This window comes from Astyanax mexicanus, chromosome 9 (genome assembly GCF_023375975.1).
Source record: "Astyanax mexicanus isolate ESR-SI-001 chromosome 9, AstMex3_surface, whole genome shotgun sequence".
Lineage (NCBI taxonomy): Eukaryota > Metazoa > Chordata > Actinopteri > Characiformes > Acestrorhamphidae > Astyanax > Astyanax mexicanus.
In genome coordinates this window covers 41,254,895-41,281,570 of record NC_064416.1, presented here as the reverse complement: position 1 = coordinate 41,281,570, position 26,676 = coordinate 41,254,895, and the positions used below count along the sequence as shown (strand labels likewise).

The 26,676-nt window shown below is 39.8% G+C and overlaps 1 protein-coding gene and 1 long non-coding RNA gene across 4 annotated transcripts in view; both read right to left on the bottom strand.

Moving 5' to 3' along the window:
- The window catches only part of LOC103026877 (protein unc-13 homolog C), a 365,017-nt gene that overhangs the window by 140,303 nt on the left and 198,038 nt on the right, over window positions 1–26,676 (bottom strand). For all 3 annotated transcript variants that reach the window (XM_049483498.1, XM_049483499.1, XM_049483500.1), the window contains exon 19: window positions 585–711. In XM_049483498.1, coding sequence (XP_049339455.1) covers window positions 585–711 — 127 coding nt within the window. The remainder of the gene's footprint in view (window positions 1–584; window positions 712–26,676) is intronic.
- Window positions 23,545–24,995, bottom strand: LOC125804572 (uncharacterized). Its single transcript, XR_007440687.1, has 3 exons — window positions 24,581–24,995; window positions 24,479–24,502; window positions 23,545–23,678 (listed from the first exon to the last, which is right to left on the bottom strand). It is a non-coding gene; the product is annotated as an uncharacterized LOC125804572 (long non-coding RNA).

Below are 26,676 nucleotides of genomic sequence, written 5' to 3'. Positions count from 1 at the left end.
GTGGATCAGCTATAAGTAGGTGTGTAGCTATAAGTAGGACAGTGTTTAAAAGCTCCAGCAGCACTGCTGTGTCTGATCCACTCACCTTATATACCACCACCATGCTAATCAGTGCTATAATCACTGCAGTGCTGCTGAGAATAATATTGAACCACCACCCAAACAACCCAAATAATAGCAGCTGCTCTGCGGTGGCCTATACCTTGTGGGGTCCAGGACTACAGTCTGTAATTTTAGAAGCAGAAAGTGTCCATAAATAATTAGTAGAGCTAAAAAATTAACAGAGACAGCAGTGTTATCCACTGCACCACCCCAACCACTGTATTCCATGCTCATAGGAGTGATTTTCTTTGAATGCTCTTGATTGTGAAAGACTGATCAATATAGTTCTCAAACAATATGTTCAAAAATGTATCAGTAGAGCTAAAAAAGAACTGTACGGGAAATGTACAAAGATGGTGAAGGTCATAGCGTACCGACTGGACTGTGTATTATGGAAAAAAAAATGTCTAAGGATTTTTTCTACCTTTGTTACACAGCCAAGCACAACTGAATCAAACTTCCCATCACTGCTGGATACCTACAGAGAATACTCCGGCGGAGTGCCCTTGAAGGCCGGCAGGTCTTTCACGTACTCGTTGTAGAACCATTTGACTTTGAAGTGCAGATTCATGTACTCCGTGCTCTTGCATAGACGCTGCTTATCGTGCTCTGTGAAAACAGAAAACACAAGAGAAGTAAACGGGGTTATTACGAGTCACACCACCAAGAGAGAGACGCTGAACAATTTTCATTTCAAAGTGGCTTCAGAAGTGCTAATCAGACCTCACAATTCAACCCTGGCCAAACCGAGTCCTATTAAAACATGTGGAGTTAGCATTTAGCCTTAGCGCCACACCCACAGTTCATTACTTGTTGAAGCATTAACACTCATTTCAATTACTCATACAGTATGACAGCTGCTGATCAACATCTTACTCATCTCACTTTGTAGACTTTATCATCTCGCACTGACATACCTGTCAAGTTTTAGATTTAAAAATAAGGGATATTTTCCTCTGTCCGCTTAAAGCCGTCCCACCAGCCCAACGAAGGTTCAGTATCCCTTACATTTTAAGACAGGTTTACAAAAAATCTAAAATAACCACGTGAACCACTTATAAACTACAGTTGTGGACATTCCTACATATGTCATTCTTTTAATACAGCCAAATTAAAAACCCTTTTCTAGATATTTAAAAAAAGTTAAGATTTCATGTCTTTTTTTGCATAAATGCACTCTTTTCTATTATATATATTTTATTTATTTAATAGATTTCAAATTGAACAAAGGGTGCACAAATTCTGCAAAATGACTGTAGATGACCCTAAAAATAGTATCATGAGCTTTTACTAAAAGGACCAGATATATTCCATCAGTAAAAATTAGTCCTAAGGGGCCTACACAATTAATAATTTTTAATTAATACTTCTTTCTTTTGAAGTATTAATTAAATAATAATACTTCAAAAGTTCAGTTAATCAGTTCAGTTCAAACTGAGTCAAACTGAGTCACAATCTGTAATTTTTTTATTTAAAAAGGTTTAATCTGTGTGTTTTATTTCGGAGACGAGTATTTTTAAGCAGCTATCAGAAAAATCTCATCACAGTTTACATGATTAGCCTACCGTTACCTTTCTTTTAGAAAAATCGCTGTATATCCAGATCTGTTTTAACATCAGCTGCTCCGAATAGCTGCCTGAACTCACAGCGACGAGGGGCTTCGCCACACTGAACCTCCTTTGCAAGCTGATTGGCTGTTTCTCCTGAAAGGCGGGACTTTCTCCTTGAACCGGCTCCACGATTGGTTAAGAGACACAGCGCGGTCAGTGCCCTGTCTCCTCAATAATATATATTTTTTTATTTTAACATAATACGGGAAATTTACAGGAAAATACTAAAACGGGAGGACGGCGGGAAAGAGGAGTAAAATACGGTAGTTTCCCGGCCAAAACGGGAGACTTGACAGGTATGCACTGAAAGAGGTCCAGATGAACTGTGTCAGGATACAGTATATACTGTAGGCTTATAAGTAAACACCAAAATTGCTGAATAAGCTGTATAAATACAAATTTACGTTAAGCCTATAGCATCCTGTGACCAATGATAAAGAACTAAAGGATGATCAACATCCTTCAACACATACAAGATACAAGATATACCAACAAGGTATTGGGAGGAAAAAATGCACATTTCATTACATGGAGATTACATCACACATTAACTCTCTTTAACATGCCTTTTGCAATCGTTTAGTCCCCAGTATTACAAACTGTACAGCAGGGTAGACTTTTATTGTTTTTTTGTTTTACTCTTAACAGACATGGATATACTTTAGAATAGTCAGAGATGAAATGAGTTTTGATGGGAGCCATGAAGCTCCTGAACGCATCCCATCCAAGAGTGAAAAAAAACAATGCCCGCCCACACACACACACACACAAAAAAAAAATGGATTGGCTGACTCACAGACTCTTTGCAATGAACAGGCCAATCAGAATCAGGGAGTCGTTATTGATATACCACCTGAGGAGAGTTGATGGTCATTCATATGATCCTTTTGAATCCCAACCAAGGTGACAACCATCAAACTCATCTCTAAACTCATATCCTTCATTGTTCTTCACCCACTTGCAAAGTTCAAAGCAGTTTCCCATGTGTATAAGGTCCTCCAGAAATATTCCTAGTCTGAAAGACATAGAAAGAGCAAAGGTGGACCTGGAACCCAATAGACTGTCCACACTGTTGACCAACTTAGCTGTACCTGTGTATGATTTTCTGTCTGTATGTGAATAAAGTTGCAAGCTAAACATCCAGCCTCCTGACTCCTGAATCTTGATACCTGATTTCTGAAGGTCAAATTTCTAACTACAGAAATGTCTAATAAAGTGGGCAGTCAGTAAACACAGTGGTTGTAGACATAGTGTTTAAAAACTCCAGCAGCACTTCTGTGTCTGGCAGTATATCAGACACAAACTGTGCATAGTAACAGAAAGATTGATGCTGATTCTGAAAAATATGCTAGAAAACTCTAGATTTAGAGCTTTCCTAAAAACGTAGCCCTCCCTCTACATGGCTGTTTCCTTCAGGGGTGCCCAATTTACATTCGGCCTGAAGCATCCTCTGACCACTGAAGAAGAACTAAAGGATGACAAACTAAAACAATCTGGGCTGCAACAATGAGCAACAAAGTGCACCAAAAAGGTAGAGGTGTCTAATAGAGTGGACAGTGAGTAGACACAGTGTTTAAGAACTCCAGCAGCACTGCTGTGTCTAGCAGTATTAGCATGCACAAGATCTGTAAGAAACAGGACTCATGCTGATTCTGAAAAATGCTGATTCTATGAAATTCTTTGCATGACTCTTTACATTAAGGGTGCCAAACATATATTTGACATTTCTGTAGCTCAGAACTGGTTCGATGAGCGTTTTAATCGAGCCTGACCAGCAAATTTAAAACTATTTAATTGATTTCAGCTGCTATTCAAATAAATCCACTCTCCTTGAACCACACTGATCCTACGATGTGTTGTGAAACTCAGTCAAACCAATAAGAATCTTCCAATCTGGGCTGCAACAATGAGCAACAAAGTGCACCATAAAGGTAGAGGTGTCTAATAGAGTGGACAGTGAGTAGACACAGTGTTTAAGAACTCCAGCAGCACTGCTGTGTCTAGCAGTATTAGCATGCACAAGATCTGTAAGAAACAGGCTCTGAAAAATGCTGATTCTATGAAAATTCTCTAGAACTAGAACTTTACTAAAAACATAGCACTTTGCATGACTCTTTACATTAAGGGTGCCAAACATATATTTGACATTTCTGTAGCTCGGAACTGGTTCGATAAGCGTTTTAATCGAGCCTGACCAGCAAATTTAAAACTAATTAATTGATTTCAGCCGCTATTCAAATAAATCCACTCTCCTTGAACCACACTGATCCTACAGTGTATTGTGAAACTCAGTCAAACCAATAAGAATCTTCCTTTCGGGGGAGAGGTAAGAAAACAGAGAGTCAAACTAAGTCTTATATGGCTCGCCAAAGTCTAATATGGCTCATTTTATATGCAGAGCCAATCCGAATCTTTATTTAAGGGAGTGGTGGACAAAAAAATAATTTATTAACTATTTTCACTACTTAATGAACTATTTTTACTCCTTGCTCCTGCGTCATTTGAATAGCAACAATGCTTATGGAAATATTTATGCTGGTTGCGCCTTTCTAGAAGAGCAAGGTGTACTTTTCCTGTCGTTATGATAGCAAAGACACAATGACATGACCTAAATTGAGCTGCACAGTTGATGGCTCATCTAGAGATTGCAAAAATATGGCCCATGATCACAGTTTGTTTTCCAAAATGTAAGGAATTTACTAAAAGTCACAATCACAGATGCTCTCTAGAAATGTTAGCTAGCACAGTTAGATCACTGCAAATCCAAACTTTTACTTTTACCACTGTTGAAGAATATACAATGAAATGTAGTTTTTGGTTAGCTGAATGTAAGATGTTGTGGTTATCTTGGGGCGGTTGGCTGGGGTGAAGTTTCCCTTAAAACAGGCCTCATGTATCAGAAACTGAAGATTTCCCACAAGGACCCAAACAGAGAGAATTTGAAGGGGGCTTTTTGGAGCTGTCTGAACCACACCTCCAAATCTGGAAGGCAGACTGCTCTGTTAACTCCTGTGGGTATGTAGGTGTTAAAACCCCAGGCTCGAGGCTGCTAACCTGCGGACCCCGGGGTCTGTGCCTGTTAACACTCCTGAGCTGGTGCCGCCACGGAACGTCTCGTGTGACTCTGGCAGGCCAGGCTGTGATAAGCTGTGACAGGTCAGATAATGAATGTAGGACTGGGTGAAGGTGGGAAGAGAGCGAGAGAGAGAGAGAGAGAGAGAGAGAGAGAGAGAGAGAGAGAGAGAGAGAGAGAGAGAGAGAGATAAAGAAATACAGTGTGAGATAGATAAAGAAAGAAAGTAAGAGTGAGAGAAAGAGAGTAAGAGTGAGAGAAAGAGAGTAAGAGTGAGAGAAAGAGAGTGACAGTGAGAGAGAGAGACACAGAGAGAGAGGGGAGGAGATCAAAGAGAGAGAGATACAAAGAGAGTAAGAGTGAAAGAAAGAGAGATCACATGGCAGATCAGAGAGAGAGAGATAAAGAAATAGTGTGAGAAAGATAAAAAAAGAAAATGAGCGAGAGAGATAAAGTAATAGAGTGAGAGAAAGAGAGATAAAGAAAGAGAGTGAGTGGATGGATGAATGGGTAGATAAGCAGATGTATGAATAGACAGATAGTGAATGAATTGATGGGTGGCTGATAGACAGACAGACTAAAGGAAGGATGGATAGATAAATGGGTATATAAGTGGATGAATGGATAGACAGCTAGTGAATGAATTGATGGTTGACCGACAGACAGATGGACGGATTAATGAAAAAAAAGAGAGATAGATGGATGGATGGATGGATGGATAGATAGTGTATTAATTGATGGGTTGCTGATAGACAGACAGACTAAAGGATGGATGAATGAATAAATGGGTAGATAAGCAGATGTATGTATAGACAGATAGTGTATTAATTGATGAGTTGCTGATAGACAGACAGACTAAAGGATGAATGGATGAATAAAAAAAGAGAGAGAGATGGATGGATGGAAGGATGGACAGATAGTGTATTAATTGATGGATTGCTGATAGACTGACAGACTAAAGGATGGATGAATTAATGAATGGGTAGATAAGTGAATAGTGATAGTGACTGACAGATGAATTGATGGGTGATAGATAGATTAGAAGTGGAGTAAATCTTAGTCTAGATATGTTGTAAAGTTGTAGAGTTAATATTCATCTGAAATCTGGTCCTGAAGTAGATCTTGGTTCATTAACACTGAGTGAAGTGTACATTTGTCTCGTCCAGCTGGGGAACTGGAGGCCTTACATAATGTGCAACATTCCACAGTGGTGTGTGGAGAAAATATTAATAATGAGACACGCCTGTATGAATTATTAAAACCCATGACTAACTACTGCAGCGCCTCCTATTACCAAACCTATTCATGTCATCAGTACATTGTAGTGTATAGAATGTGCTTTATTTTGATGGTAATGGAGTGTGCTGATAGAGATTTACTTGTCTTGGCAAATAATTTTTTGTTGGAGGTCATTTTGGACTGATCTTTGGAAAAAAAAATATGCATATCTACTATTATGTATTATGGCTTTGTCCAAGGACTGTCTACCAAAAATGCCAATTATTGCACAAAACTATGCATAGCTTTCTTGTAAGAATTTAGGGTTAGGGGGTTCCATAGCTAAGGCTCAATCCCATGTCACCCCCTATATCTTACCACATAGCAAAAGCTCTAAATCTTGAGTGTCCCGAATCTTGTAGGGGAAGAGAAGGGGCACAATCCAAATGGAGAGTTATGAGAAATCTCAAGAAAACTGGTTTCACAAACAGTCAAAGAAACTTTCAAAAATAATGATAACCATTGCTTTATCTTTGTTAGTTTGACATAGTTTGAATCAATGGATAGATAGGAATATGTATGGAAAGCTATATGAAATCACCAGAAACTTGGCTGCCCAATTAGGCAAAGCCAAAATTGCATTCTTTTATTTGTTACAAATTAAGACAACCATTGTATTCCTTAGTTTAACTAGCTGACTATATTTTTCCATTATACCTTAAATGTTGCAGCAATAGTGGATGGTTCACAGACAGACAGACAGACAGATAGATAGGTAACTTAACGTGGAACTGAAAAATAGAAACTCAGTTCTAAGAGGCAAGGGTTACAAATTAGAAATTGGATTGTACCTAAAACTACACATTTTTTATTTATTTGTGTTGCTGGTAAATCTTGCGTACTGGTTTTGCTAAGCACACCTCTGTTGGGTCGCTGTGCTTGGAGTGGAGTGTGATGCGCTGTGACACCGTGCCACTTTGATCACTGGGCTCAGCATGGAGGAGAATCTCCACTGTGGCATGTGTGGGAGGCGGCCACTTACGCCACACATCTACAAAGCTATGGAGTTACAGAGGCGACATCGGGGGGAATGCCTTGGGATCTCTCCACTCACATTACCCGTGTACCCTGGCATAAATTATTCAGAACAATGGGAAGCCCCAGGTGGACCAGGCTGCAATCCTGATATCGCTTTGGAGCCTTTAGTCAATGGCTCATCAACAAAGACAAAGTGTCGCCACAAACCATAGCCACTCCTGAGCAAATAGCATCCATTAAACTGAGTGTGCATCCATCGCTGCAGGATGTACTCAACCTAGGCCTCTGCCCACGCAGGAAAGACCCTGATGGGGACTGTTCATGTCTTGTCTATTACACTGTGTCCTTATGTACACCCTACAGAAACAGATGTGCCCAGAGGAGAGCTACATAAACTACATAGTTCCTTTGGTTGAAAAGGTTTATAGCCTTTCTTTGGCATCCTACATTCCCACACTGACATCATCCAGGGTACAGGCATCATGCTGGGGGACCATGTGCCCTTTCCAGTTTTCTTGATATGTCTGGAGACTGTACTCGAGAATGTACAGCAGATAACCATTGACTTATGTCCTATGGCCAGTTGACTGGAGAATTTGACTGGTTCTGGCAGTGCTTTAGACTGTTTTTGCCAATATGATCCAGTGGTCCTTAAATTGTTGGGTGAGTAGACATGACTTAATCCCAGTTGGAGCTCCCAGTCATTCCCCACTTGCTCCAATGGTTCCATCAGACACAGAGTTCCTGCTATACTTTTTTGTCAATTTTATTTTTATATTATATACCCATTTTTCAAATAATCCACTCAATCCAATCCACTAGCATTGCGCTTGTAACTTCCAATTCTCCCAACAGTAAAAGGGCAAAGCCAAGAACACAAAGAACATGTGAAGTTAGCCACTGCCTCTTTTCGAACTGAAAGATCACTAGGCAGCCACCACATTTGCAGGGAAGCACCAGATCCCCAGCTCTGATACATCAACCAACAGAGGCATGTGCTAGCTAGCATAACAATTTGACTGTTGAACAGAGGAAGAGCCATTTGCTTGCTTTTTTCCATCCAGACACCAGGTGAATCAGTTTGACAATGGATCCAAACTCTCAACCCTCAGTCCTTAGTGTCAGCCCATTGGTTCAATTCATATTTAACACTGCAGTAATGAAGGTCAATGTTAAAGTTTCTAGCTATTCCAAAGCTGCTGCTATTTACCATTCTTTACAAGAACGTTTTGAGGTGTGGGAACGTTTTGAGACGTACATGGAATCAACTTGAAGTTCTAAAGAACCCCAGGCCTTTTGATGAACCTTCCACGTCCAAGCATGTCTTACATTATGTGCCTGCAGTGGTTTTCAAACAAATCAGTGCAGCCCAGGAGTTCTTGAAGTTAACATGACCTTGGCGGCTCAGAACCAAGAAAAGCAAATGTGACTTTTATCCCTGTGGACAAACCACTTGTGGAGGAAATGGGGAAATGGGTCAGTGAAGAATGGTGACCACTCTGCAATCAAATAGACAGGCCATTTCCAGGCAAACCACATCCAATTTCAACACTAAAGAAACCATCACACATTGCAGCACTTATTGTACATCTAAAGGTTACATCGGTCGCTGGTGTTGACATTGAAGAAATGGGAATACCCTACTCTGGGACACCAAGGTTTGTTGAATCCATGAACTCAGTGGCATTAGTCCATGAAGTAAGCTTGTTTGGATTCAGCATGAGTACACGCTGATAGCAGCAGTGTTCAGTCAGGTAGAGAATGTTCCTTTGAATGGCTTATGGTCCCTCGTACCTCTAGAAAAGCAATCTGAAACCATCAGAAGTTCAAAAAGTTCAACTCCTTACAGCCACTGCAGGCATGAAAACACACAATTGCAAAGGTACATACTGTATCTTCGCTGGATGATTCCAGGGACATGACAGTCATTGTTATTGCTTCAGTGGCCTGCACTGTCCACAGGTCTCAATCTTATGAAGTATTTTTGGATTGAGGTAGAAAGGGCTGTTGACAGAATGACTGAAAAAACTGCCTGGCTTGTGGCAAGCAATCTGTATCCTGTACAATCTGTACCAAGCAACTCTTTATGGATATCTGCCAGAATTCAGTCAAAGCAGATACAAAATGTGACTAGATAAAAGCAGAAAGAGATCATAATGTGTCATGGTGTCACTCTGCAACCAACTAGCCGTAGTTCAAAACTATTCTTCTTCCATGGAAGGACTAGGGAAAACTAGTATTGTTTCCCAAGACATTAGGCTGCGCTGACCTGTGGATTAGCAATCTGAAGCCATCAGAAATTTACAAAGTTCAACTCCTTACAACTACTTTTCATGCTGGATATTTCAGGCATGAAAATGTACATTTAAACAAGCTACATGCTGTATCTTTGCTGAATGGTCCCTGGGACATGGCAGTCATTGAGTATCTGCCAGAATTCAGGCAAAAGCACACTGTTCTAAAAGCCAAAGCAGGCACAAAATGTAACTAGATAAGAGCAGACAGAGAAGACTGAGTGACTTGAGAAATTGTAAATGCACAACTTCAGTAATGGAATGTCTCATCCATCTGCCATCCATCCTCTATTAGGACACCTTGCCATGGGCATGCTGACCATTGTTCAGACCCATTGGAAAGGCAACATAATTTCTACATGTATGGGTGTTCCCAAGCTGATTTCAATGTAACACTTTGTAATCAATTTCTTTAGTATCCATTGGTTCTAAACTGGCTTTTGAACCACCCTGGGCTTTGAGGTCTAAAGCATCATGATGCCCCAGATAGTCAGTCAACAGCTGAAAGGCCCATCTCTGGAAACGAGTCGCTAAACTGTCTGGAAACACTAAACTGGAAACTTGATGTGAATTCAGAACACAGATGTTACTATAATACCCAAATGGTGACCTGTTTACAACATCAATCTTTTGAACAAAGACAATCTTAATTGTTGGAAGTTGTGGGTTGACACAAAGCTTTGGATTTGTCTATTTCTCTTGAATTACCCCATTCATCTGCCACCGTCTATCAGGTCACCTTGCCATGGGCATGATGACCAGTGTTTAGACCCATTGGCAAGGTAACACCTCATGATTTCTACATGTATGGGTGTTTTTAAGCCATTTTCAACGTAACACTTTGTAATTAATTAATATACTGTATTATCCACTGGTTCTCCACTGGCTTTTGAACCACCCTGGGCTTTGTGCTCTGAGATACTCAGTCTCCCCTGAAAGGTCCATCTCTGGAAATGAGTTACTAAACTGTCTGGAAACACTAAACTGGAAACTCAATATGAATACAGAATCCAGGAAAGATCCAGGCGCACAGATGTTACTATGATACCCAAACGGTGACCTCTTCATAACATCAATCTTCTGAACAAAGACAGTGTTCATTGTTGGAAGTTGCGTGTTGACACATAGCTTTGGATGTGTGTATTTCCCATGGAATGACCCATCCATCTGTCACTGTCTATCTGGTCACCTTGCCATGGGCAAACTGACCATTGTTCAGACCCCTTGGCAAGGTAATAGCTCATAATTTACACATTTATGGGTGTTCGCAAGCCAATTCCAAAGTAAAACTTCATAACCAATTGATATATTATCCACTGGTTCTCCACTGGCTTTTGAACCACCCGTGACTTTGTGGTCTGAAGCCCCATGATGTTCAAGAAACTCAGTCGCCCCTGAAAGGTCCATCTGTGAAAATGAGTCGCTAAACTGTCTGGAAACCCCTTTATTTTTGGAATTTGCGGGTTGACACATAGCTTCGAATGTGTGAATGGAATCCAATGGAATGCCCCATCCATCTGCCACCATCTATCAGGTCACCTTGCCATGGGCATGATGACCAGTGTTTAAACCCATTGGCAAGGTAACACCTCATAATTTACACATGTATGGGTGTTACCAAGCTGATTCCAGAGTAACACTTCATCCATTGGTTCTCCACTGGCTTCGGAACCACCCTTGGCTTTGTAGTCTAAAGCATCATGATGCACCAGATACTCAACCAGTCACTAAACTGTCTCTAAACTCTAAACTGGAAACTCAATAGGAATACAGAAGCCAGGAAAGATCCAGGCGCACAGATGTTACTACGATACCCAAACAGTGACCTTTTTATAACATCAATCTTCTAAACAAAGACAATGTTCATTGTTGGAAGTTGCGGGTTGACACATAGCTGTGTGTATTTCCCAGGAGGTTCTGACCCAGGGTCTCCAAAGGCAGCACAAGCATGCAAAAACTCCTCACATCTTCAAAGACAGGCTTACGCCTTCCCGAGAGAGCGCACAACGGCACAAACAAGTGCTTATAAACAAGCTCACGTCCCCGCTAGCATAGTGGGAGAAAGATTTGACACCTGTTTGTAATGCAGTTGGGGAAAAAGGGAGATAGAAGCACATAGCAGGGGAAAAGCGAGGGATTTAGAGATGTTACAAAGGCTTACATCTCTGACACTGTGATTACTTTATCACAATACTAATCGTAGCAGCTATCTACTGTACCACACATAAGCAATATGCATTTTATAAAAAGCAATTCATTATTCTCTTTAGACAAAAAAATACAGCAATCCAATAAAATGAAAAAAAAAAAAAAAGAATAAAAAAGCTGGCCACAATTTCAACCACTGGCAACTTTATTAGAAACACCTACAGCTACCATGTGCTTCCTCTCACTGTGGCCACTTTATTAGAAACACATACTGTACCTTGTGCTTACATTCACTGTGGCCACATTATTAGAAACACCTAGAGTACCTTGTGCTTGCACTCACTGTGGCCACATTATTAGAAACACCAACATTTTGAGTGAATTTACTGTGGCCACTTTATTAAAAATACCTACAGTTCCTTGTGCTTTCTCTCACCGTGGCCACTTTATTAGAAACACCAACATTGCGAGTGTGATTACTGGGGCTACTTTATTAGAAACACCTACAGTTCCTTGTGCGTTCGCTCACTGTGGGCACTTTATTAGAAACACCTACAGTTCCTTGTGCGTTCGCTCACTGTGGGCACTTTATTAGAAACACCAACATTGTGAGTGTGTTTACTGGGGCCACTTTATTAGAAACACCTACAGTAACTTGTGCTTCCTCTCACTGTGGCCACTTTATTAGAAACACCTAGAGTAACTTGTGCTTCCTCTCACTGTGGCCACTTTATTAGAAACACCTACAGTAACTTGTGCTTCCTCTCACTGTGGCCACTTTATTAGAAACACCTACAGTAACTTGTGCTTCCCCTCACTGTGGCCACTTTATTAGAAACACCTACAGTAACTTGTGCTTCCTCTCACTGTGGCCACTTTATTAGAAACACCTACAGTAACTTGTGCTTCCACTCACTGTGGCCACTTTATTAGAAACACCTACAGTAACTTGTGCTTCCACAACAGTTCTCTAAATCAAAATCTGAAACAAAGATGAAACTTAATAGAAAGTGAATAAAAAGTTACAGTTAACACTTTAGAATTTTTGGTACATTATTTAACAGTATTTAGGAGACAATGTCTCTACCAATTATTAATTATTATCGTTACAATATTTTTAATTAATGTGACAATTCATTATTATTTAACATGATTTAAATTTTTCTCAAACATTATTGTTTAATAATGATTAATAATGCCTAAAACTAGTGCTTATTATTATTTAGTTGGTACATTATATAAATATGTAACAATGTGTATTACTGTCATAGGTAATGTAAATGAATATATCCTTAATATTATTAAAATGTAAATAAAATTACATTTCCACTAAATTGGCCGTATATTTAAAGCACTGGCAACGTCCTCACAATGTATTGCCCAACACTATCAGATCTAAGGCTGGCTAGATATTAAATTTGGGTCGCTGACATCTGTTTTATCATGTACAAATATAAACACAAATATATGCATTAATCTTTAGCACAGATATAACCCAGCATAGACACATTTACTGGTCACGCATCTTTAAATTTACTGGCTGTTCCAGAATCAGAGGAATCATTCATTAAACATTTGCTTCTGCAGGTAAAAATAAGCTGTTCTGCTGGTGTGAGAAGCAGCTTATGAGGACAGACAGGCAGACAGACAGACAGACAGACAGACAGACAGAGATTTCTCAAGAGAGAGAAAGAGAGAGAGTCCCAGGGGACAGGATAAGGATGATAATGATGACGTCTCACGGCCTTTTTGGAATGTGTGTCAATGTGTGTGTATGTGTGAGTGTGTGTGAGTGTGTGTGAGTGTGGGGACGAGGAAAGCTAGAATCCTGCATTTCTGGTATAGAACTGAACACTACTGTATTCTGCTGTTTCTCTGACTCTGCTTCTTTAGCTTTAAGCTACATGCGTTAACCAATACCTCCTCTCAATTTTGTCCTCATTTTTCAGAGTCTGCAAATAATTTATCTTCAAAAAAATCTATAAAAACTGAGACTTTATGAAAAGAAATGTACTATGACTATGAGAAATCCAACATTTATAACTTCTGCGGACAGCATGTCCTTATTGAGATGATTACTTTATTAGAAACTCCTATTACCTAGTGTTTCACCTACTTATCACTCGTATTTTCACTCATTGGTCATTTGTGTGTCATTTAGTCTCAGTATAAATACACATATAAACACCAATGAACAAACAGCATCATGAAGATCAATGAACTCACCGCAGGTTAGGGATGAATTTGTCTCAAGAACAGTTTGATTATAATAAACAAGCTTTAAACCCAAGAAGCACTGTTCCATCCATCATCCAAAAATTGGAAAAGCCATTCTACAACTGCAAACCCAAACTGACCGATCGAGCAAGGAGAGAACTGGTCAGAGAAGCAGCCAAGAGGCCCATGGTCACTCTGGAGGAGCTGCAGAAATCCACAGCTCAGATGAGAGAATCTGATCAGAGGAAAAGTATCACTAGACAAGTCATCACTACACAAATCTAGCCTTTATGGAAGAGAGGCAGAAAGAAATCTACCGTTGAAAGAAAGACATAAGAAACACCATGTGAAGTTTGCCACAAGCCACAAGCTTTTTGGCCTAAATTTAAAGCTTAATATGTCACAGAAATGTAACTCTGCTCATCACCCTGAACACACCATCCCCACTGTGAAACATGGTGGTGGCAGCCTCATGCTGCAGAGATAGATGCTTTTCTTCTTTAGCAGGGACAGAGAAGCTGGTCAGTTTATAGGAAGATCGATGGGGCTAAATGTAGTTCAATCCTGGATGAAAACCTGTTAGAAACTGCAAAAGACTTGGGGAAAACTGGGAAGGAGATTCACCTTCCAGCAAGACAATGACCCTAAACATACAGCCAGAGCTACAGTGGAATGGTTTAGATTAGAATATTTAAAGAATATTCATGTGTTATAATGATCCAGCCAAGACAAGTCCTAAAGCCCTAAATTCTATTGACATTTTGTGGCAAGAAATGAAAATTGCTGCTGTTTACAGACGCTCTCCATCCAACCTGGCTGAGCTTCAGTTTGTAAAGAAAAATGAGCAAAAATCTCAGTCTCTAGAGGCACAAAGGGTTTTTTTTTCTGGTAAAGAAAAACCCAAAATACTTGTAGCTCTAATTACAGTAAAATGTGGCTTAGCATTGATATAGTGTTGGTCTATCATTTTTTTAGGAACTTTATGAGGAATTTCATAAGAAACACCTAATCATTACTCATACTGGCCACTTTATTGGAAAACCTTGCCTTGTACACAACCTGTGCATCAGCTACAGTCTCTAAGTTTTTATTTTTTTGCGGAACTCTTCTCCGAAAAGTGTTTTTATGTGATGAAAAATGAAAGTTCATATTGCGCTGTAATGTATCTGCTTCCTGCGGAGAGAAACACAGGAGACCTTTGCTATATCTCACCTACTTTCAGGCAGGCAGTGAAAAAAGGTGCTCTCTAAATGGAGCAGCACCTTTTGATTAGAACTTTCTCTCCTGTGGAAGTCGGAGCTGCTGAAGGATAGCTTTATCGACTGCTCAGGCAGATGAAAAGAATGGTATAAAAATGGGGAAAAGAGGGGCTGCTCTCATTTAAAACGCATAGTTCATCCATGTCCTGCTGTGGCAATTTCATTTAAAAGGCTAATAATCTCATAGGCTGGAAGAAATGTCACATGATTCATTTTCACCTGTCGTGCGGGTCCCTCAGGTAATGCTGCTGCGAGACTGATTCTGTTCTTCTGCACACATTGAGTATTAATGGCTTTCTGCTGCTCGGGGCTCCTTTTTAACCCTAGATTTGTCATAAGTTAGTTTATTCTTTAGGTTTACATTTTCTTTCTCCATTTAATGTAAGGATACTAAATATGCAGCACATTTACTTAATGGACGATATAGATAAGTATCTGTCTACATGCAGAATGGGGGTTATAAGGGTTGGAGTTAAAATAGCAATTAGCAGTCATACCAGTTATTTTCTTAAAACGTTTCTTAATCCTATTATCATTATTTTGTGTATGCTTTGTGCATGAATTTGTGTACTTTTGGCATACAATGATACATTGTACTTTTTTCTCTTTTTGTTTTGATTGCTTATTGTTTTGTAAATGTATTTATTTGTATAGAACTTTTTTTTTGTTGTGTGCACTTAGCTATGATGTGTAATTTATATCTGTTACGTATGAGATGTTAGTTAGACCTCAGGAAGAATACCTGCTATTGCAATAGCAGCTAATAAGGGTCCAAATAAAACAATAAATTCTCGCCATTCCCTTTTAGAGCCAGGCGCGCTCTTTTTTACATTGGCAGATTGCTATTTTAGGGGCGCAGCTACCTGGACATGTCCAAAGCTTCTCACCAGAGGAAACTGACCTGTTGATCACATTCGTTCAATCTGTCTTTTGACTGTTGTTGCTTTAAAAGCTTGCAGTGCTGCCAACTGCTGCATGTCCACCATGTGTGCATAACAAGCAAGGGTGTAGGAACTTTGGGGATGCATGTGGTTTGACAATTCACTGTCAAGATAGCAATAATCGTCTGACTGTTGATGTCTGTCTAGTTTGTATTCACACTTGTGTATTACGGCATAATACAGCAGAAATGTACATAGACACATCACATTTCGAGATGTACCTCAGATATATTCACAAGAACAATTGCTATTTAAACAATGCAGGTGCAAGGCATGACAATAGACTGTTGGCGAGGTGTTAGATAGCAATAAGCATCATGGCATGCCTTGCACATGGTATAAGATAGGGCCCAAAGTGTTTAAATCACTGGAAATTTCAGATGCAATCAAAGGAACAGACCATTTAGGTTTCAGGCTGCACTACTACAGGTGGGTAAATGGGTCAAACTTAAAATGAGCCAAAAATGCATTAAAAACATCTAAATAAATTTGCTCCATTCTTTATTGATCTTCTATGACAGTCACTTCTAGTAATTACACTGAAATAATTTGGTTACATGAACCGATCACACAGCAAAATGACAATAACACCTCAAAATATTGGCATTTTATTGGCATTGTTCTGTGAAGGGGAGCGGCAGCTCACCGGATTATTGATAAACTTGTGATGATTCAAAACCTGAACAAAACCTGAACCTGCTGCCACTGCTTGAGGCACATGTTTGTGTTCACTAGTGTGTGTGGTTGTTCACTGCAAGGATAAAAAGCTAAGTCAAAGGAAAACTCTGGTGTAAAATGGACTTTTGTTGTAGTAAAACAACATAAAAAGTGTTCCGAGATCCAGACATTTTAACAGTTTGTCCAAAAACCCTTCAGACTGAGTGATACGGGGCATAATTTGCCCAGATAAATTGCTTTTTACACCGTTATCCAGCTCAAAGTAGCTCTGGAGAGCCCTGACATTTCAAAATGAGGCATTAGTAACTTAAAAGGTGCACAAGAACCTTATTAAAAACCTATGTTTACATCCCATAATGCTAGCTTTAGCTCCGAGCGCCGCCATATTTGTACGGATAATAACATGGACATGTCTATACACAGACTCCGCATAGCCTGCCTCCTGGCGCCGGCTGCTACGCTATGCAGAGTTTATGTATATACATGTCTATGTCATTATCAGTTCAGTAATGGCGGCGCTCGGAGTTGAAGCTAGCGTTATGGCATGTAAACAGAGGTTTTTAGTAAGCTTTATGTGCACTTTTTAAGTTATTAATGCCTCGTTTTAAATGTCAGGACTCTCCAGATTCTAGCAAGGACAGGTGGAGCTACTTTGAGTCTGAAAAACGGTGTAAAAAGCGATTTATCAGGGCAAATTATGCCCCGTATCACCCAGTCTGAAGGGTGTTTGGACGAACTGTTTAAATTTCTGGATCTGGGAACGCTGTGGGAGAACGGAGGTGTGCTATTCATCAAAGCTAAGCACTTTTTATCATGTTTTACTACAAAAAAAGACCATTTTAATCCAGAGTTCACCTTTAAGATACGGTTGTCTTGTCTCAACACTGATATGGACTCCAGTCTTTTTCCAGTCACTGTTTCTAAACCTGTGATTCTGAATAAGCGTAGAAGGCTGATCTGAGGGAATCCTGCCTGAGTGTAGCTGAGGGTTAATGAGTTTAAAGCCGCCGGCCCGCAGGGCATGCTGGGGTACGAGGATCTGCTCTCAGTGGGCCGTCCCAGCTAAGATAAAGTTCCCGTCCCGGTGGGGCAGGGCGCTCTGCAAGCTCATCCTCAGGCCTCCGCCAGCGCTCCCCCGGGGACAGGCTCTAATCATGTCCCACAATCCCCCTGGGCCCGAGGGGATTGTGCACGCTCTCGTCCTGGGCGGTCCCAGTTTACTCTGATTCAAAAGGATTGAACCTCACGCACGAATACACACACACACACACACACACACACATACTGACACACATACTGACACACACACACTGATACACACACATATACTGAGATAACATATCAGCAGTTTAAGCTTAGACACTCTTGACCCTGCAGACCCTGCAGACACACACTTCATCAGCTCAGCGAAAAGCTCTGATGCCATTTACATAAACCCGCCTACACAGCCTACGGGGGTTTACCTCAGCCCACTCATATTATTTAAAAGAAAAAAAAAATGTTCAAAAATATGATTACTACTATATTACCATAGTTTATTGTGTATTTTCAATGTTTATGGTTATTTTTCTGGATAATAATAATTAACTAAATACATACAGTGCCCTTAATTAAGTGTATCGGGTCCAGATTTTTTGGGGAAAGATTTCACCCCTTTCTCCATGTAAGAAAAATGGGATTGGGTCTAACGTTCCCACACAACATCTCTCTCTCTCTCTCTCTCTCTCTCTCTCTGGATTAATGATGCAGAAGTGCTGAAGTATGGCTGACTTTACTGGCTGTAAGAAAACACCTCCTTAAACTCAGGACTTCAACGCCTGGCTGAACCACTGGTGAATCAGGAGCATCACGGTCACTAACAACTGGCCAGAGTCCAGCACTGCTACCGCACTCTCACTGTCCTAACTGCTGGACTCTAAAGCCTATTGATGCAGTCAGCGCTGTAGAGGGCGTTTTTTCCCCCCACCTGAACGATCGCCTGTCCCCGAGCTGCCAAATACACAATGTAATACAAGTTTCAGAGAGCTGCTCCACACTCCACAGTAGAAAACACTTAAGGGTGTTTTCTACTGACACGTATCAAGTACTATATGTAGTGATTGACACTTACTTATAAGTGAGTCTGTGCTAGTTGGCTCTAGTCTGCAGACTCTGGGAAACCATTTCTGCAAGCACGCCACAAAGCAAGCTTTTGCATACCTCAGAAGACTCTGTTTGTGGCGTGCTTACAGAAAATTTGAAAGTTGTTTTGATGAGCCTATGATGCCACTCTTCAGAGGAGATTCAAATATGAGAACAACTTGCAATTGGCCACCTTTAATAGCTTTTCTCATGATTGGATACACCTGGCTATGAAGTTCAAAGCTCAATGAGGTTACCAAACCATTTTTGTGCTTCAGTAAGTCAGTAAAAAGTGGTTAGGAGTATTTCAATAAAATGAAATAAAATGATAAGGGTGCCCATACTTTTGCACCGGTTAAATTTTGGTTTAATGCATATTGCACATTTTCTGTTAGTACAATAAACCTCATTTCAATCCTGAAATATTACTGTGTCCATCAGTTATTAGATATATCAAACTGAAATGGCTGTTGCAGACACCCAAATATTTACAACTAAAAATGATTAAGATTAATAGGGGTGCACAAACTTTTTCATATGACTGTATCTAAGAGAATATATAGTATATGCCTTTTGTACATTTCAAGCCACACAAACTGTAATTTTGCTCGGTTGTGATAGCAAAAACGCACAGATACACCCTAAATTTTAGCGGTGGTATTCTCACAACACAATATTATCACAATAAGATGATACTATGATAACAATGTCATCACGATACTGTTACTCTGCAACAGCAACAAGTAATGAAGCAGCAACCTTAGTAGGTCAAATTGGCTTGCCTTATCTTGAGTCTTAGTGAGTTTAGAGTGTTTTCTTTTTGTTTTAATAAAAAATGTTTACATTTTAAGCCACATATGCAAAATGTATCACAAATGAAAACAATGTTTCAACCATCTCCCAAAAATTAAGTTAATACAGAACTATTTCTCAGGAACATATAGAGGCTTTTTTGCTGCACATGTATATAGAATGTATATGTTGCGTGATTCACCATTGCATCAGTACTAGTGAATCAGCATCACGCAACACTGCAGCGTCTCTCCGTCAGAGGTTGCCATGTCTCAACTGATTTAGGAGAAATCCCTCCGAGGAAGCGGAAACGCCGCTGTACGTTAACACCCTCCTCAGTGCAGCCGGAGAGACGAGTCTAATAGAAAACTCACAGTGTGGATGAGGCTGTGGAAGAACTTGCCAGCAGGAGCATGAATCTCACGTCTTTGTGCTAAGAGGGGCTCAGTAATGCGGTGACCTGGCCCCCGCAGTGCTCGCCACAGAGGGGGGATCCTGTGCCTGCAGCTCAGGTGGGTGACTCATGGTTTAGAGTGGCATGGCTACGAATGGCCTTGCTGAATATGCCCCCCTTTGGGGGAGATCACCAGTGATGGTATAGTTACTTTGAAAAAGTAATCCGATTACTGATTACTGATTACTCCTTTCAAAAGTAACTTAGTTACTTTATGGATTACTTGATTTTAAAAGTAACTAAGTTACTTTACAAGTTACTTTATCAGTTACTTTCAGCAGCTGCAGACACCACCTCCCGCCGCCTTAACATAAAAATTATAACCAGTTTTGCCAATACTCCCTTTATTGGAAAATGCATTTTTAACAGCAACAATTTATCTCTATTAAGTTGAACTATTTCCTAAAAAAATAAGGTTTTTTTTATAAAAATAAAAAAATTAACTTAACATAAATACATATTTTTAATAAAAAATAAAATCTTTCTTGATTTTACTAAACATAAATACTTGTTTTTATAAAAAATATATAAAATAAAGAAAGTCTTTCTTGACCTGACATATTTAACACTGTAAAACTGAACATTGAAGCTGTTGTTCTCTGCAGGGCAGCAAAGAGTGGTTTTATAAAACAGAACCGTGTATATGGTCTAGACCAGGGATCACATATTTGCAGACTGCGGTCCGGGTCCGGACCCAGACTCCCCAGGCGGAGGGGGAATGGGTAAGGGAGCGGTGTGTGTGTGTGTGTGTGTGGAGGAGATGAGGTGGAGAGAGAGAGAGTAACGCACAGTGACTTGGATAAGTAACTTTAATCTGATTACTGGATTGGAAATAGTAACGCGTTAGATTACTCGTTACTGAAAAAAAGGGTCAGATTAGAGTAACGCGTTACTAAGTAACGTGTTACTGACATCACTGGAGATAACACACACACACACACACACACACACACAGCCTAGACACACACACACACACACACACACACATAGTACAAGCTACACAGACTAGCCTAAATTGAAATCCCTCCATTAGACTGACTGGGCTGCAATACTCCAGCTGGCTACTTGTCTGAAATTCATGTAGTATTTAAGTCGTCTGCTGAAGTTTAGGGTTTTCCTAGAAAGCGTGAATGAATAGTTCCCCCCTGTGAAGGTGCTGATTAAACAGGTTAATTATATAAGAGTCGTATTTCCACTGGCACTGGCTTCACTTACACTACTACAACTGTGTTGCTTTTCAGGATTTCCAGACTAAAATATTTACAAACAAATTACATATATATACTGTGTATATAGCCCAGCCGTTGGCCTACATAGTAGTGATGGACCTATCAACATGAGCATTTCCAATCCTGATACACAACTGCAAATACCAATTCAATTTCTGATACAAGACTAAAATATCTCCAAACAAATGGCATTTTCAACAAACCAAGAGCTAGTTTCCCCAGCTTAATCAGTTACAGACTGGAGCTAATGGAGGGAGGGAGGTGGTCAGGTTGGTTGGTTGATAGGTGGGGTTTGGTTTTGGTTTAGATGGGTTGTTTGGTTTGGTTTGGATGGGTGGGATGTTTGTTGGGGTTTGGTTTTGGTGCGTGGGTTGGATGGTTGTTTGGTGGGGTTTGATTTTGGTTTTAGATGGTTGTTTGGTTTGGTTTGATTTGGTTTGGATGGGTGGTTGAGTTGGTTGGTTGGTTGTTTGGAGGGGTTTGGTTTTGGTGCGTGGGTTGTTTGGTTGTTTGGTGGGGTTTAGTTTTGGGTGGGGTGCGGTGGGGTTGGGTGGTTTGGTTTGGTTTGGTTTGGGTGGGTTGGGCTGGTTTGGTTTGATTGGGTGGGCAGGGTTGGTTTGTTTTGGTGCGTTGGTTGGTGGGGTTTGGTATTAGTTTAGATGGGTTGTTTGGCTTGGTTTGGTGTGTTGGTTGGTTGGTGGGGTTTGGTTTTGGTGGGTGGGTTGGTTGGTTTAGATGGGTTGTTTGGTTTGGTTTGGTTGGGGTGGTCTGGTCTGGTCTGATTTGGTTTGGTTTTGTTGGTTGGCTGGTAAACTGGATACTAAACAGTTTTATCTGTTTATACTAAAAAGTTGTATCTGCTTTTGTTGGAATACCTGTCTCTACTTATGAGTAAATGGTTTCTATTACATTTTGGAGCATTGCTCTGAGGATTTGATTGTATTAAGCAACAAGAGAAGAAGCATTAGTAAGATCAAGATGTTGGATGACCATCACCTTACCTCATCCTCATCCACAACTCCTCAACTTATTGTAGAAGTATTTGATGGAGCTTCATCATTCTAGAGAACACAGTTTATACTCTTCTAGACCACACCTGGCATTTAGACGTGGTGCCAATAGATTCACGTTTATCTGATACAGAGAGTCTTATTCTATATGCAATAGTTCTAGACAAGCTGTGTGTGTGCATCTGCACATCTTTGTCAGCAATGGGCGCAACTTGAAGTAGTTAAAGTTGGCATTTATAAGAAAGGGTGTTCACAAACGTGTGGATATATAGTGTATATAAAGTATTACGCTTTATAAAGAGGTTATAAATAAGTAAGTGGCTTTAGTTTAATTGCAGTGTTGTCTCATTTATAAAACATCTGATATATATATATATATATATATATATATATATATATATATATATATACCTTAGAAGATGTTTTTAATGTGTTATAACATCTCTTACATCTCTATGTACTGTAGATATCTTTCAATTACTCAATACAGAATGTCCCAGAATGCTCTTGGGACTGTGCTGTGCCCCAGTGTGTAAACACTCACACACCCACAGGTCAGCACAATTTCAAGGGGTCAAGTTTGCAAGCTCTGCTGAGTGTGTTTACAATCAAACATGCACACACACACACACACACACACACACACACACACACACATACTGTTGTTTAAACAGCACTAGACAGTACTCATCCTCTTTTTTCCTCCCTTTGTTCTTCTCCTTACATCTCCTCATTTTTTTCTATTCTATTTTCTTTCCTCCTTCCTCATCAGTTTTCTTTTCTTTTCTGCTCTCTTTCTCCGTTTTCTCCTCTCCGTCCATCCTTTCTTTTATACTCCAACCACCTCCTTTCTTCTACTTTTTTCTCCTCATTCCCCCTATACTCTCCGTCATTCCTGTCTCCTCCCCTCATATCTTCTCTTACATTCTTGTTACATTCTTGTCTCTTACATCACCTTAGTTTCTCCTCATCTTCTCTTCTTCTTCTTTTCTCTCTTCTACACCCTTCTCTCCTCCTTTTTCATCTCTTCTACACTCCTTTTTTTTCTGGAGTTCTTTTCATATCCTTTCACCCTTTGTCTTCTTCCCTTCTCCTTTCTTCTCTCCCTTTTTTCCTATCCTGGTTTATCTTATCTGTATTATCTTGTCCTGACCTCTATTTTCCTCTTTTTTACATCTTCTCTCCTCCTCCTCCTCCTCCTCCTCCTCCTCCTCTTCTTCTATTTTTCCCACTCTTTGGTAACACATTGTTGGATGGTCCATTATAGATGCCTCATAGATTCTCAACTAACAATTAATTAACCTTTAACTGCATGTCTATTAAATGCAACTAAACCCTAAGTTGAATGTAAATGATTATCTATAGAATCTAACTCTGCATCTAACTTTAACCCTAAGCCTAACCTTAACCATGGATCAACCCTAAACTCCAAAACCTAACCTCAAACAAGAATCAACAATAAAAACCAACTCTGATACAAAACTTAACCTAAACCTTAAATCCAATCCTGAACCCAACCTCAACCATTAAAACTTATCCCTGATCCAAAACTTAACATAAACCTTAAATCTAACCCTGAACCCAACCTCAACCATTAATCAATCCTAAAACTTAACCCTAATCCAAAACTTAACCTAAACCTTAAATCTAACCCTGAACCCAACCTCAACCATTAAAACTTATCCCTGATCCAAAACTTAACATAAACCTTAAATCTAACCCTGAACCCAACCTCAACCATTAATCAATCCTAAAACTTAACCCTAATCCAAAACTTAACCTAAACCTTAGGTCAACCATGAATTAACCATAAAACCAACCCTAACCCAAACCTAAACATAAACCTTAAATCTAATCCTAAAACTAATCTCAATCATTAATCAACCCTACAACCTAATCCTAACCTCAAGCTTAACCTAAATCTTAAACCTAACCCTACACCTAATGGCCAAACCACAACCATGAATCAATCCTAAAACTTAACCCTGACCTAAATCTTAACCTACACCTCATATATAAGCCTAAACCTAACCTCAACCATTAATCAACCCTAAAACCTATCACTGATCTGAACCTAAAGCTTAAATCTAACTCTGAACCCAGCCTCAACCATTAAAACTTATTCCTGATCCAAAACTTAACATAAACCTTAAATCTAATCCTGAACCCAACCTCAACCATTAATCAATCCTAAAACTTACCCCTAATCCAAAACTTAACCTAAACCTTAAATCTAACCCTGAACCCAACCTCAACCATTAAAACTTATCCCTGAGCCAAAACTTAACATAAACCTTAAATCTAATCCTGAACCCAACCTCAACCATTAATCAATCCTAAAACTTAACCCTAATCCAAAACTTAACCTAAACCTTAAATCTAACCTTGAACCCAACCTCAACCATTAAAACTTATCCCTGATCCAAAACTTAACATAAACCTTAAATCTAACCCTGAACCCAACCTCAACCATTAATCAATCCTAAAACTTAACCCTAATCCAAAACTTAACCTAAACCTTAAATCTAACCCTGAACCCAACCTCAACCATTAAAACTTATCCCTGATCCAAAACTTAACATAAACCTTAAATCTAACCCTGAACCCAACCTCAACCATTAAAATGTATCCCTGATCCAAAACTTAACATAAACCTTAAATCTAACCCTGAACCCAACCTCAACCATTAAAATGTATCCCTGATCCAAAACTTAACATAAACCTTAAATCTAACCCTGAACCCAACCTCAACCATTAATCAATCCTAAAACTTAACCCTAATCCAAAACTTAACCTAAACCTTAAATCTAACCTTGAACCCAACCTCAACCATTAAAACTTATCCCTGATCCAAAACTTAACATAAACATTAAATCTAATCCTGAACCCAACCTCAACCATTAATCAATCCTAAAACTTAACCCTAATCCAAAACTTAACCTAAACCTTAGGTCAACCATGAATTAACCATAAAACCAACCCTAACCCAAACCTAAACATAAACCTTAAATCTAATCCTAAAACTAATCTCAATCATTAATCAACCCTACAACCTAATCCTAACCTCAAGCTTAACCTAAATCTTAAACCTAACCCTACACCTAACGGCCAAACCACAACCATGAATCAATCATAAAACTTAACCCTGACCTAAATCTTAACCTACACCTCATATATAAGCCTAAACCTAACCTCAACCATTAATCAACCCTAAAACCTATCACTGATCTGAACCTAAAGCTTAAATCTAACACTAAACCTAACCCTAGGCCAAACCTCAACCATGAATCAACCCTAAAACCCAACCATGATCTAAATTTTAACATAAACCTTAAATCTAACTCTAAATCTTAGCATTAAAATGTTAAAATTAGAGTATGGATTAGAGTTAGGTGTAGAGTTACATTCAATAGAGAATAATTTACTTTCAACTTAAAGTTCTGTTACATTTAATAGACATGCAGTTAAATGTTAGTTGAGCATCTATGACACATCTATAATGGACCATCGAGATAAAGTGATTCCCACTCTTCTTCCTCCTTGACTAATTTCTGCTCTTTTGTTCTTTTTTTTCAATCATTTTTTTCTGATCCTTCCTACTCTACTCATCCCCTCCTTTCTCCTCCTCTCTCTTTTCTTCAGTCCAGCAAATATGACACCCCCACCAGCCGGAGTTTGATGTGGTATTAACTCATCTGCAGTGATTAGGATGATCAGTAAGTCAGTGTGTAAGGGGTTAATGAAGTGATGGTGCTGGTGAATCAGCAGCAGTAGTGGTGGTGGTGGTGGTGGTGGCGGTGGTGCTGCGGGGTCCAAATGCTGAACATCGCCTCCAGAGGAAGTGCAGAACCTCAGTTACAGATCAGAACTGACGTATCTGGGCTGTGCTACACCTTACTGTACTACACACACTCTCACACACACACTCACACACTCACACACACACACACAGGCTCTTCTCCGGGGTGGTGCCATGTGGACTCCCTTTATATTTAACCAACATGTCAGTGTAATAAAGTCACAGCACTCCGCCGCCTCTCCACTTCCTCAGCGCTAACTAAAATTAGCCTCATCTATTTCCTCAACAACTCCGCTACTGACTGCTACGCTCACGGCACAGAGCGCAGAGTGCTTTAAAGACTTCACTAGCTCTCACACGTGCACACACACACACACTGGGCATGGATCAATGTAGAAATGTATGTAATACTGCTTTTTAGTAACAGGCCATATTATCATTGCTTTTCGAATCCTAAAAATAAAGGGATATAAAGGAAAAAACACACACACACACACACACACTGTCTCTCCCACTTTCAAGCTCTATCTGCGATCACCACTCTCCAGACTACACCACCCAGAATGCACCACACACCAACATCACACCTATTCATGATCACAAGTCACTGCACACAGCACCGCCAGTAAGTCAATCACCGGAATATTGAACGCACCTGTTCTAACCCATATAAATACCCCCTCACGCCAATCA